The 13,905-nt window shown below is 46.5% G+C and overlaps 1 protein-coding gene across 1 annotated transcript; it reads right to left on the bottom strand.

The window, feature by feature from the left end:
- Positions 1-1,904: 1,904 nt before the first annotated feature.
- Positions 1,905-13,699, bottom strand: LOC117218582 (uncharacterized). The gene is made up of 6 exons (XM_033467094.2): positions 13,287-13,699; positions 12,023-12,178; positions 4,035-4,279; positions 3,653-3,942; positions 3,270-3,564; positions 1,905-3,167 (listed from the first exon to the last, which is right to left on the bottom strand). The coding sequence occupies exons 1-6, from the start codon at positions 13,425-13,427 to the stop codon at positions 2,888-2,890; spliced, it is 1,407 nt and encodes a 468-aa protein (XP_033322985.1). The 5' UTR covers positions 13,428-13,699; the 3' UTR covers positions 1,905-2,887.
- Between the last annotated feature and the right edge of the window lie 206 nt (positions 13,700-13,905).

Here is a 13,905-nt window from a genome sequence, read left to right as displayed (position 1 = left end):
CGGTCGGCACGTTTTGCAGCTTTTGAAGATCGACAGTTTCCCAAAATTACAATCGTCTCGGAAAGATTTACCATTCGCGAGTTTAACGACAAATCACGTCTCACTCCCGAGTCGGGCTGTACAGCAAATGTTTCATTTTACAACTGAAATTACGATTCTGAAGTAATTAGTATACTATACTATTAGTATACTATACTATTAGTATACTAATTAGTATTAGTATACTATAGTATTAGTATACTATACTATTAGTATGCTAATTGGTATTAGTATACTATACTATTAGTATGCTAATTGGTATTAGTATACTATACTATTAGTATGCTAATTGGTATTAGTATACTATACTATTAGTATGCTAATTGGTATTAGTATACTATACTATTAGTATGCTAATTGGTATTAGTATACTATACTATTAGTATGCTAATTGGTATTAGTATACTATACTATTAGTATGCTAATTAGTATTAGTATACTGATTAGTATACTAATGAGCATATAAGCCTCTCGAGGGTGCAAGTATTTTCGCTCGGCGTTCCAAAGTTATTCTAAACGACGTACAAGCACGCGAAGTGTTCTCGTAATTACGTCAAGAGACAGAGGCCGGCATGTTCGTCTTTTGTTCTGTTCGCGATTTTTTTCGTCGCCGCGCTAATCAAAACGCTACACGTATAAACAACACACAGTAACCTCGTTGCACGAGCGCTCGAACGTTTTTTCCTCTTCATTTCTCCCCGAAAGTTACGCACGCAAAGTTTTCCTCTTTTTTTTATCATTCCGTTTTCCTTCGCCCTATCATTTTCATTTTCCCCTTTGTAACAATCGCAACTATTGTCGATTAAATTCTATATTGCACTAGCTATAATTATATAAAATATATATCTAACGGTAGGCTTAGCTTTTTTTTTCTTTTCTTTTGAAGTATACCCTTTTTAGGCACAGTTATTCCGGAATTTGGTTTTGGATTCGAACGGAAGCCGGAAGTGGGTGGTATGTGACGAAGCAGGAGGCACGGCAGTTCGGTGGACGGCCAGCGTCGCACTGGCCGTCTCGTGATTCTATTTTCAAGAGAAAAGGAAGCGCCGTAGAGAAGCGAGTTCTATGAAGTCACTGGAAGAAACAGTTTGTTCGCAATGCAGGGGGTCTCTCTGTCGTCAGACGCTCGACAAACGAAGAATCATCATCGTTCGGCGATGATCTCTGCGCTCTTCTATCGCTTTTCCCGTTCAAACAAAGACAGCTGTGTCCTATATGTACAATTATTGTCGCCTAAAAATTTTGATTAACATTCGACGAAAACAAGAGCCCCTTCCAATCGCGTCCCTCCGCGAATGTTCTATTCGCAGCCGGGTCTACGACACAACTAGCAGAGAGAAGAAAGTCCGAGAATAATTAGAATCGTCGTATGGCTCGTTCAATTCGAAACGCAGAAGTCGGTTCTCGTTCGAAACGTTCCTCCTTCCGTTACCCGGTCAGGTGAACGCCGCGCGTTATATACGTCGAGTTCGAACAGAATCTTTGACTCATCCCTGGTTTAAGTACATACGGATACTTCAGGTACCAAGAACAATCGTTAACAATAAACAATACACTCCGGCACTGTAACTGAACGAAAAGAAAGAAAGAAAGAAGAAATTGATTCGAAGAAGAAAGAGAATCAAACGATTTTTAATTTGCCCTAAATTGCCTCGGAAATATAAACATTTGCGCTGCATGCATCGGTAATATGGTTTTTTTTTCTCTCTCAACACTTACGCTATACCACAGTAAAAACTACACGTTTGGTACTATAAATCGATAATGCGGCTAATAATATGTTGCCCCCGAAAGAAACGAGATAATCGAGCGTCGCTGCACGGAAAGTTAAGCGGACGAAAAACAAGGAAAAAAAAATCACATGATCGAAATATACTCTTAACTTTAATACGCTTTATATGCAGCTGGTATAATCATCCAATGATAAATGATTTTAACAATATAAAATATTCGTATACCTCTATTTTTAAACGAACATCTTATCGGAATAGCGTCCTTCGATAAATCATTTCCTACAAACGCAATGATCGCTTCAGCATGTTTCAAGAAACGAGACAACGAATTCTCCAGACCTTGGTATGTAAGTATTTTTTTTTAATGAAAGGAGAATGATAAGAAGAAGAAAAAGAAAAAGAAGAAGAAGAAAAAGAAGAAGAAATAGAAGAAGAAGGAAAAGAAGAAGAAGAAATTACGATAGCATTGAGAACAAACCTGTACATCGAATAGCGGATACTGCTAATGATTAAAAATGGCGGGAAGCTAGCTATGTAGGAACGTATACTATTAAGTATAATCACATTTAAATACTGACGCAATAGTGAAGGTTCGTTAGCGTGCGAATCAATGTCGCGTCAATACCTAAATATTTTACGAATAACGTATGTATCTATGTATACATATATGCGGGACACACAGTAGTACATCTACGAATAGTCGAGTTTTCCTTAGTTTTTCCTGATATGTTGCATAATGCGAAAAATATTGTTCTCTGTTCCACTCTAACGGCGATGGCAAGCATATATATATGTGTATATATATATATATTGATTGGTTCACTGAAAAAACGGGCTTGTCGGGTTTTTCGACACCGAGGCAACGGAAAAATTCTTCGTCGACCAACCTCCGCAGGACTGATCCCCCTCCCCTCCCTCACTCACTCCCTCGCTCCCACAGATGTTCGTACAACGAACATACTACTGTGCATCTCTCCCTTAATAAATCAGTACATATTCATTACAATCACAATATGCATGACATCCTATGCAAAAAGTTCTGGTCGAAATGGAGTGGAGAACTTGTACTATGGTAAGACACGAATCGATGGTACATATTGACAGGGGGGATAATTCTAGCTGCATAATCCCGACGGATCAACGAGCCCGCGCGCAATCAGCTCGGCTGTTGCTGGGTCGCCGGCCTGTTTGCCGCTCGAGTGCTGGGGAGGAGTCTGCTGTGCATGAGGCTCGAAATGGGAACGAACGTGGAACATAAATTCAGCCTTATCCGTGAAATCTGTACGGCACATCAGACAGAAATGCCTTTCCGAGGCGTACGGTTGCGGCGGCGCCGCGGATCCTGGGAAATACGGCGCCGCGTGTTGCGGCGGGGCCGACGCTTCCAAATGGGACCTATAACAGAAAAAGGAAAACGACAATCTCCGATGGCTCGCGATCGAGAGAAGATCGCGCCGCGCGTTCTTCCGAAGTCCCATTGGAAGAAATGAAAATTACCGAGCGTGCTGCATCCATTCTTCCCTTGTAGCCAGTGCTCGACCGCACAGCTCGCACGCCCAACTGACCGGCTCCTCTTTCAGCTTGTGTATAGTGTCCGGGCGAGATTGTTGCTGCTGCTGTTGCTGTTGCTGCTGCTGGGCCTGCTGCTGTTGTTGCTGCTGCTGCTGCTGGGCCTGCTGCTGTTGCTGATCCGAGTTCGGCACGGTCGGCGTGGAGAGCGGCGCCACCCCCGGTCTATGTCTCAGCTTGTTCATATGAATAACTAGCTTATCTCTACGCGCGAACGCTTTTCCTGCAAAACGATGACAATTGGATGAAACTCGTTATCAAAGGTTCTCGCGAATCGGTGGAAAGCGCGACGACCGTGTCAGGATACTCACCGCAAACTTCGCAAGAGTACGGCTTCTCCCCGGTGTGGATGCGCATGTGTATGACAAGTTTGTCCTTGCGGGCCAGGCCCTTGCCGCAAACCGTGCAGGCAAACGCTTTGGTCGCCGGTTCGCCCGTGTTGGTGGCTTTCGACGCGAACCCCGGACGAGAAGGTACGTTGTTCGTCGTTCTCAGCGGCTGGTTCACGGTCGGGGCCCTGCTGCCGAACTGCTGGTCCATTGCGCCGGGGAACGGGGCCATCACTCCGCCCGGGCGCATCGCTGCAGAGTAATCTGGAGACCTGTGTTAAAGTTCATACGATTGCGACACGCCGTTGCTATTGTACAAGTCCGAGTATATTAACTTCGCAGAGCAGAGAACTCGATTACTCACCAGGTCCCGATCGATCGGAGCACCCGCACCCCGTCGTCGTAGCCAAGGCCGTCGTCCGGCAACGTGAACGTTGGGTTCGGGGTCTGCGGTGTTGCTGGCGGGCCTGGTCCCGCGAGCCTCGCCTGTGCAGCTTGTTGTGCCATGTGCTGTTGCACGGCAGCGTGGGCCACCGCGTGCGCCTCTACGTAAGCGGACCGCTGCTGTTGCTGCTGGCTACCATTGGACATCTTGTCTTTGTCCGCGCCCTATTAATCGTTCATTTGCTCTTGTATCGCAACGGCTACACTCTACGCCGACGCACGAGTTACGCCGCACGATGTACAGAGTGTACGATTTGGACAAAGCGTACAATCTGTACAAAGTGCTCGAAGCGTACAAAGTGTGCAAAGTGTACAATTTTTACAAAGCGTACAATTTGTACAATTTTTATAAAGTGTGCAAAGTGTACAGAATGTACAATTTTTACAAAGCGTACAAAGTGTGCAAAGCGTACAATTTTTACAAAGCGTACAATTTATACAAAGTGCACAAAGTGTACAAAACTGTACAAGACGTACAAAGTGTACAAAGCGTACAATTTGTACAAAGTGTATAAAATGTACAAAGCGTACTATTTGTACAAAGTGTATAAAATGTACAAAGCGTTCAATTTGTGCAAAGTGTATAAAATGTACAAAGCGCACAATTTGTACAAAGTGTATAAAATGTACAAAGCGTTCAATTTGTACAAAGTGTATAAAATGTACAAAGCGCACAATTTGTACAAAGTGTATAAAATGTACAAATCGTACAAAATCAAATGTTACAAAGTGTGCAAAGAGTACAGAGTAACTCGGCGACCCCTCGTTCGAGACGCGCAATCAGACCAGTATTCCAGAGATTGTCGCGTCGGCTAGACGACCTAATATCTCCGCCCCGTTTATCAAACGGTCGATTAAAGGTTTTCTTCAAAGGTTTATCGAGCGACTATCGAAACGGTGGTACATGGAAGATTCTCCTACGCGGGCGCAACGAAGTACCATAATCGTGGAATAGGGTAAGAAGGTGAACGAGTTGGGTGAAGTTCGATTGAAAGGAACTCTCGAGAAGAACTTGTAAGCTCCGGAACGGTGTTGGTTCGGCAAAGTGTACACGTGGTGGTTGCCACTCCGGCCTCGAGTAGCATCGAAAGAGCAGCAATTAGCATTTATCTGTAACCGGGGTGGGTGAGGGGGGAACACGGGAGTCACGGTTAAGGAGATATCGCGTTTTTACGTGCCGTATCTGAAAACGACGGGATTCGAATGTCAATAAACTCCGCCCACGATCGAAAAATAATAAGTTTACGATCGTCGTCGAACGGAACGCTCTCGCTCGGAAAGAAGATAAAGCAGCCGGGCCGAGCGAGCAAGCACAGCACAGCGTCCAGCCGAGAATCTAGCGATTCTTCGGGGATCTTTCGAACTCGGCCGGGAATTGTATTCGCGGCACGACCGGCAGGAACGAAAATAACGGTCGTGGAACAATAGTTAACAGTGTACGGCCTTGTGCGCGCACCCCGTCGTAATGCATCGCCGCCGCTGCAAAATCGAACGCGGCCTACACCGGCCGAACAATATTTCGCGATATTTCTATCAGGCCGCGCACAAAAGCGTAACGGCTTCGGAGCCAATATGGGAAAACGATTAATCACGGGGACACAGAAGCGAGCGGAGAGCGCGCGCGGAGAGGCGCATTCTGTGCCAAATATCTGTTAACGATAATCGATATTTAGTAGAAACAGAGTACATATCGCGGGCTCGCGCTTCTCCGCGAGATCGTGCGGCCGCTTTTCGAGAATCGTCGCGAAGAGCCGCCCCGAAAAATCACTTCGGACCGCGGTGTGCAACAATTGTTCGCCGAAACGCGAATTCGCCGGCCGACGAATCGTTCCCGTCTCGGCTCCGGATATGTCCAACAACGTCTCGACGCGATCGGGAAATCGGGGAAACGCTCGAACGGGACGGAAACAAACGATAAATTCGTCCACGTGACGATCGTTCCCGAAGGCGGCGCGTCGGGAGAGCGTCGAGGAATCGCCGGGGAACATCACGGGAGCCTGCATCCCCGGAGAACCACGTCGAATACATAAAAGAGAAGAACTTTCGAAGCAGCCGAAAAGATCTTTCGAAGCAGGCTCCTCACCGTCAAGGTCCGCCGGGAGAGAACGATGACCGAAAAGAGAGACAAAGGGAGACAGACGCAGAGAGGCAGGGAACGAGAACGCGCGCGCGAGAGAGAGAGAAAGAGAGAGAGAGAGAGAGAGAGAGAGACGAGTCGAGGGGAAGAGACGGGAAAGAAGGGTCGGTTGGTGGAAGAGAGACAGAAGGAGCTCGGCTTACAAAGCCAGACACGATCGTTCCCACAAAAGACGGGAAAAGTTATCCGGGGCTATCTTTCGCGCTCACATACCTACGGTTCGACGGGATGCAGAGACGAGGAGTGAAAAAACGCAAGGCTCCGATCAATGGGGAGACACGGTCGGAGACGTCCTGGAGGAAACGCGCGATATCACTGGGGATGTCACACAAGCGATCGGTAGTGGAGCACGTCACTTTGTCCTGGTTCCCATGCCGGTGGTGGTCGCCGAACTGGGTGAAAAAAATCGGGACTACGAGGCTGTCGGCTCGTCTGGCGCTGGTCTCTCCTCTCCGGCTCTGTTTCCCGATGCACACAAGGATCACCCCGATCGGCGGTTCGGCTAGACTCGAACCGGGCCCTTTCTCGAGAGAGAAAGAGGATTATCGGTCTCGGCACGCGCGTTCTTTCTTTTCGCGACGCCACGAAAGAATCTCGCGTTTTACGGGGCAACCGGAGTGTGTCCCGTGGAGCTAGCCGCCGATTCCCGGCGCGGGAGGATGTAAGGACAAAGAGACGAAAAAAACCGCCTGGCGGGCGAGCAGAGGGGATAGCCGCGAGAGCGAGAGACAGACACGAAGAGAGAGAGAGAGAGCGAAAGAGAGAGAGACTGAGGGAGGGCTGGCAAGGGGGGAGAGAGACACAGGGATGGAAGGAGAGCAGAGAGCCGGGGTAAGCCGAAGGGAGACGGAGCGACGAGGGTACGCGAGGGAAGAACAGAGCTAGCCAATCACGGGAACGGGGGAGCAGGAAAGAAAGAGAGAGAGAGAGAGAGAGAGAGAGAGAGAGAGAGAAAGAGAGCACGGCTAAGAAAGCGGAGATAGAAAGGGACGAAATAGCCGGTGACACACGAATGCAGCGCGGCGTAACGATATCGAGTGGAGGTCCCCGCGGAATGCACCGTGCCGGAGAGCAGCGCGGGCCTTGGCGAGCGAGAAGAAAAACGGGCGATAGGGTAAAACAACGGCCGCGGGAGAGAAACGGACCGGGAATCGTGGGGAACACGAAGTGGAGCCGTATTATACTTCGGCAACTTTTACGAAAAATCGTCGCGTAATCGTTCTCGCGGGACGCGCGAGTTTACCGGCGGGAGGTTTTCGCGGCTACAGGGGATGCGGAGGAGGAGGAGGAGGAGGAGAAGGTTGAGAAGGAGGATGCGGGGGAGGGATCGCGGGTTTACAACGACGAAGTGGCACGACAGGGTGGCGCGCACGGCCTCTGAATGACACTGAACGGAGAGGAAAAAAAGAAAGAATAGAGAGGATCGGGAGAAGCGATACACGGACGAGACAGCGCGGTGCAACGATATCGAATGGTGATCCCCGCGGAACGTATCGTGGCCAGCGCGACGTCGAGAGCGAGGGAGGCGAAAGGGGAACGGGGGGAGTTAGGGTGGATCGCGGCCGCGGGGAGGAACGGCGGGGAAAAGGGAGCAGGGGCGAAGGGGGGAAGGAAAGAAAGACAGGGAAGCCCTAGAGGAGACAAGTATGCGCGCGAAGAGACCGTGTATACCTTGCGTCTCGTGTACACAGACTACCGTGTGACTCGGCTGCCGGATACACACAATGACGGAAGAGAGCAGCGTAGCAGTAGTCGACGGCGGCGTCGGAGGCGGCGGCGGCGGCGGCGGTGGCGGCGGTGGCGGCGGCGCTCTGCAGTGCGTCGGCCCGCTGACCTTGACACTGACATTGACTGAGCGAGCGAGAGAGACGAGCCGGGAGGCGAGGGGGAGACGTACATATCGTCGAACGATACGCGCGATTAAGCGAAACTAAACGCGAGACGGTACGTCGCGTCGCGTCGGGAGTCCCCGTGCGAACGTTGAGGAACGAGACAGCCGCGAAGAAAGGAGACAGAGAAAGGCGCAAAGAGAGAGACGGAGAGAAAGAGAGAGAGGGACATAGCGACATAGAGAGAAAGAGACCGGCACAGCTTCCTCGGATTTCTTTGGCCGAGCTGGCCCCCTCGTCGAACCGAACGCGGGATCAACGATCAACCCGGGTAACGAGAGACTTCGTCGAGACCGTTTACGACGTTTATTCGAAAGTCTAGAAACAGGTTTTCAGAGATGCAGACCTGTGGCACGGCTCCTCGTTGCACCTGTGCCCGGGACAAGGAGATCCAAGGGGTCAACCAGAAAGGGGTGGGGATCGAACAATCTTGGATTGGGGAGCGACGAGACTTGCGGAGCGAGAGAGAGAAAAATGGAAATGCTGCGAGAAGGACGGGAACGGCTTAAAAGATGAGGAGAGCAGGGCCGCGGCGGCGGCGGAGGGACCACGAAGAGAGAAGGAACGAACGACGACGACGACGACGGCGGCGGCAGAGAGGGAAGACGCGGCGCGCGGTATCGAAGGAAAGGGAAAGAAAGAGGGGACTAGGCGAGACGTCGAAGAAAAGGAGAACTGACTTTCGCTTTCTGTGCGCGACGCAGCCTAGCCGCGGAGCGTCGATCAATAGCGCCGCGACGGTTGCACACACGTACGTGCATGCACGGATATCAACCTACCATCCTCGGTGCTCGCGTGATCCGTCTCTCTCTCCCCCTATCTCTCTCTCTCTCTCTCACTCTCTCTCTCTCTCTCTCTCTCGCCCTATCTACTCATCCGTGGTGGTTATCTGTATATTATCCCCTCCACCCGTTGTCTCGACCGACGAGTCGCGTGTGTGAGGGTGGAATTATTGGGATCACGCTTCGTTGGACAACGAAGGGGTAGAGCGACGGAGAGAGAACCAAGGACCTCTGGCTACCGATCAGCGACGCCCCCTGTTCTCTCTCTGCTCCGTCCTCGTCGCTCCGTTTCGCGCGCCTACCAGCTCTTCCTCGTCCCTCGCGTTTCTCTCGCGCGAGTCCGGCCTGTTCATCGGTTATCGAGTGTACGTAGGGTACCTACTACGAGAAGCGGAATCGGAAGAAGGTGGAACGGAGGAGGAGGAGGCGGCTCGTATAGGTGGTACACACCAGAGCAGGACGCGAGCGCGTGTCGCGTAAAGGGCTTTTTACGCGGGGCTCGAAATGTGGAACTCGTGTCGGCCACCCATCCGACGCATAAACTCACTTTAACGCGTCGTGTCGGAAATTGCCGCGGGAGTTTATGAGCTTGTAAAGAGAGTCACCGGTACACTTCCTAGAGGATACGTACGGAGAGCGCGCGACTCGGATAACCCGGTTCCCCGGCTATCCGTGTCCGGCTTGTACGACTATAAATTCCTCCGGTGCCACCCGCCTCGCCGCCCGATCTCTCCCCCGGCCGCTTAGCCACCCGCTTAGCCGCCAACTTAGTTTCACCCGCCCAGCGCACCCCATCCGGCGGAACCGAAAAAAATTAGCGAACCTCCTCCACACGGCATCGCGACGCGGATTCTTCCCCGCGCGCGGCGGCGGCGGCGGCTCCGCCGTCACGAGTTTTAATGTACCTTTATTAAGCGCGTTGTCGCCTCCGTTTGTACGGCACTTGTTCTCCCCCCAGTCGTAAAGCACGTGGCCACGCGGAGTTTAAACGTGTCCGATGTCTCGTGAAATCAATTAGAAGCAAATAAACTGGTAACCGTAAACAGGGCCCCGCGCGCGCTATGAATCGCGCGTACGCCGCCGTCCGCCGCTATATATTTAGCGGCGGAACGTTATGAATAATTTCACTGTCCCTCGGTTATCGAATGTTTCAATCGTATTATTCAAATGGTATGTGTACACGCGTGTGTCTGTTGTACACCGTGTACGGCTGCGCCTCGGTATAATTGGCGAATTTACATTCGGCGCCGCGCATAATTGGATTCTTCAGGTGTGGCGCAAACAAGAAATGTTGGAAAATTGAATTACCCTCGCACGCGCGTCTTTTATTTGCCCCGTTGCGCCCGGCTATACACGCTAAATGAAATTTTTAAGTCTCTTAAACACGAACGGGGGCGAGTAGTAGTATCCCTAACGCCGGGTTTTAAATACGAAGCGGGTCCGTTACTCCATTTTTTTTTGTCCTTTTTCAGCTGTGACGCGAAATTATTTTATTATACTTGTCGGCCGTTTCGCGAATCTTGCTCGTCGCGCCGTGACTCGGATGTTTTTTCACAGCCGTTGAACCGCGTGTAACGTTTACATGCGAGTAACAAGTCGTTCTAAAGAGGTTTTTTTGGGGTTTTGGAAATAGTTTTTTTCTCGTCGAGAGAAGGACCCATGTAGGTTGGAATAGTACATAACATTATCGAGAATGAAATGTTCCCGAGTTGTAATTTACGTCTACATTAATAGGTACATACAATTATAATTATCCCACGCGTATTTTTGTACACACAGGTCTTATGTAGAGAAATAGGTATTTCTATTATTCTCTTATTATATCCCACGCGTATTTCTGTACACGGGTCTTATGTAGAGAAATACCTATATTTCTCTACATAGGACCTGTGTACAGAAATGCGCGTGGGATAATTATAATTGTATGTAACTAATGCGGACGTAAATTACAACTCGGGAACATTTCATTCGATAATGTTATGTATCTAGATATTGTTCGTCGCTGATACAGCTTGAATATTGTACCCGATAAAATAGCGGGCTAAACATTCTAGTAAACCACGGTTAAACCACGTACCACTAACGAAATTCTAATTTCATTTCATCTTCAGTACTGTCTATCTTGAGAAAATCATTTTACTTGGGCGCTGAGTGATGAAAATAATTGAACTTTTTGCCCTGAGAATATTTATACGGTACTTCAAGATCGTTAAAAATTAATTTCATTAAAATACGGTATGTTATTTGTGAACATAGATTAAATAAGATTAAACGAATAATACTAAATTGATAAAAATAGAATAATTACTATTTATTTGATAGATCATAGCGCGTCGAGTTTACTTCTACTCGTTTACGCGATACGAATTTCGTGGATACGTTGTTATTATTAAATGTGCGAATTCAGTTAGTTTTATAATTACATGTTTCGATAACGTAAATTTGCTTTACAATTTGCACGTGTATCATAAATTGAAGTAGAGATGCCGATGGAAGCATGTACAGGGTGTCTCGCAACATGGCGACATCAAATAACTCATCGAATATTCGTTGTACGAAAAAATGTTTTAAGAGTTGCATGGTTTTACTGTAATCAGTTTTACGTTATTTTGCTTCTTCATCAAAATATGGGGATCGCTTTCAATTGTTTAAATGGATTGATTTATATTTCTTCTCGAATTCGGATAAAGCGTCGAATATCTACGTTAAAAAGTATTGTACCAAATAGCTATTAAAATATTAACAAAGACCGTTAATCAACGCTTTACTTTAGATAATAATAATAATACTTTTCTTGTATAGAATTTAATGCTTTATCCGAATTCGGGAAGAAAGGTAAACGATTCCACATAAAAAACTGACGCGGTGACCTTCGTGTTTCGACAAAAGAGCAAAATCGCGTAAAGCTAATTTCAGTACTATATGTCCCCTTGTAAACCATGCAACTACCATCCGAAACATATTCTCGTACGACGAATATTTTATGAGGTTTTTTTATGTCGTTACGTTACGAGATTCACCCCGCATAAAATAGGCAAGTACAAATTGTTCTGCTTGCAATAAAGACCCAGCAAAGAAAACTGAAATATTATGTACTTACCTGATTCACCGATGCGGCAAGATGCTTCAAGCTATCCGCGTAATTTTTTAACACCGTGTCCGTGGTCATACAGCTCACACGAAACTCATAAAACATATCCAGTTTATACACGCATCTCTGGCAGATATTTTTTGGTAGTCCATCCTCTTTAGTTATCTGCAATTCATTAACTATTTCAGTGCGTTGCTCGTAAAAAATAAAATCGGAATATAATTTCGTTCCGATTTATCGCGCGTGTGTGTTAGTGATTTATTTTTAATCGATTATCGCAATTATGCCAATTTGCCGCAGTACTTTATTTTCAGCGGTGCGTTATCCGTCGTTTGAAATGTAAAAATACTTTTATGTTGAGAATTAAAACGTAATTACGTTAACAAAATAATGTGCGTCGTAAATATTCATAATATTATCCTTTGTGTACAGATTTTACGAGAAACATTAACCAACCACTTTATTTGTGCAAATATATTGTAAGAAACTAGAAGAATGATTGCAAAATAATTTTTTTTCATTCTAGCAAGCATATTCTTTTTTGCTACAATTGATAGAAATCAGCGTTGGAAAGTAACATTTTCAAATCCGTATCAAACCAAAATAAAGGTTTAAATAAAGGTTCAAAAAATAAAGGTTCTATCCAATTTTCCTGAAATATGAAAATAAATGAGATTCTTCTTATTTTCCTGAAAACGATAACGTCTAGTTTTCGATACTTGATTCAACTCGTCTAATGAAATCTGCATTCTTACGTAGCCTAAAGAAAGAAAGAAAATATAAGAAATCTCGCTTAATACAAAAATAGATTGTGCTTTGTGCATTCATATAAGTATAACCAGATAAATATTAATTCCCCGCAAAGCCAAATTTTGGTTTTATTCGATCAAAATCCTAAATCCTGTGCCATCGTGCAACGTAAATAGTCCAACAAGCTCAAGCTAACATTAATAATCGAAACATTACATTTTTAACATCTCTCTAATAGACCTTACGACAAGTTTATACTGTGCTCAGAGTTATGCCCTGTTCCTTTAAAACTTTAATACACCATAAAGCAAAACTTGTGACTAAATCTTCAAACAGCTGTACTTATGACAATGCGAGACTTGTGTGTTTAGATTTCTGTGATCGATGATATTTAACAAAATCTCGACACTGCGGAAAACAGATTTCTGCGTCCGATTACATAAATGTATAACGCAGTCGATTATAACTCAAATTGTATGGAAAGGCTGTTAAGTGGGCCACAATGAAAGCATCTTTGACTCACCACAGTAGGTATACAGGAACGTATTTTGAATAGTAACTGCCGCTGCTCGCCTTCCTTATCAAAAATTTGGAGCTGGTGACTGCTTTTCAGTGAACAAAGCCTACACAACTCAGCGAAATTGAAATCTTCGTTCATAGCCATTATTTCAAATCGCGGTTAAAACACAAGCGTTCAATGATTGGATAGGTTATGTCGACCGTGACCGTACTTCTTCCAGCAATGCTTTTTATGTGTTACAGATCACGGTCAGCGTAACAGAAAATTACTATCGATTGGAATATGTTGGCAAACAAAAATTGTCTCGGTGCCGACGAATTTGAACAAATACGAATCCTTAACAAAACTAAACTAACAGTCATTTAATCAAGACATTTGAGCCTTCCCTGTCGCTACTGTTGTCCAGCATGAACGATGCCTGGCTCCACATTGCGCGATGCCGAACCACCTACAAAGGGGCGCACGAATTAACAGTAACACGTATCTGTTGATAAAACAGTTGAAAACAATAACAAACAAGATTGTTTAAAGCTTGTTTCACGTTTCGATACGTAACAGAGCATATTTATAGATTTTAATATACTGAATATGAATCTAATAATTATTCGCCTCTGTCATCTTC

The sequence above is a fragment of the Megalopta genalis genome, chromosome 6, assembly GCF_051020955.1.
Source record: "Megalopta genalis isolate 19385.01 chromosome 6, iyMegGena1_principal, whole genome shotgun sequence".
In the NCBI taxonomy this organism is placed as follows: domain Eukaryota; kingdom Metazoa; phylum Arthropoda; class Insecta; order Hymenoptera; family Halictidae; genus Megalopta; species Megalopta genalis.
The sequence above is the reverse complement of the archived record's forward strand: the minus strand, read 5'-3'. Positions and strand labels throughout refer to the sequence as shown.

Coding starts and splice junctions, on each gene's coding strand:
- LOC117218582 (XM_033467094.2), bottom strand. CDS start 13,427: ATGGCTATGAACGAAGATTTCAATTTCGCTGAGTTGTGTAGGCTTTGT. Junction 3,943..4,034: donor CTCCGATCGATCGGGACCTG/GTGAGTAATCGA, acceptor ACTTTAACACAG/GTCTCCAGATTACTCTGCAG. Junction 3,168..3,269: donor GAATGGATGCAGCACGCTCG/GTAATTTTCATT, acceptor TTTCTGTTATAG/GTCCCATTTGGAAGCGTCGG.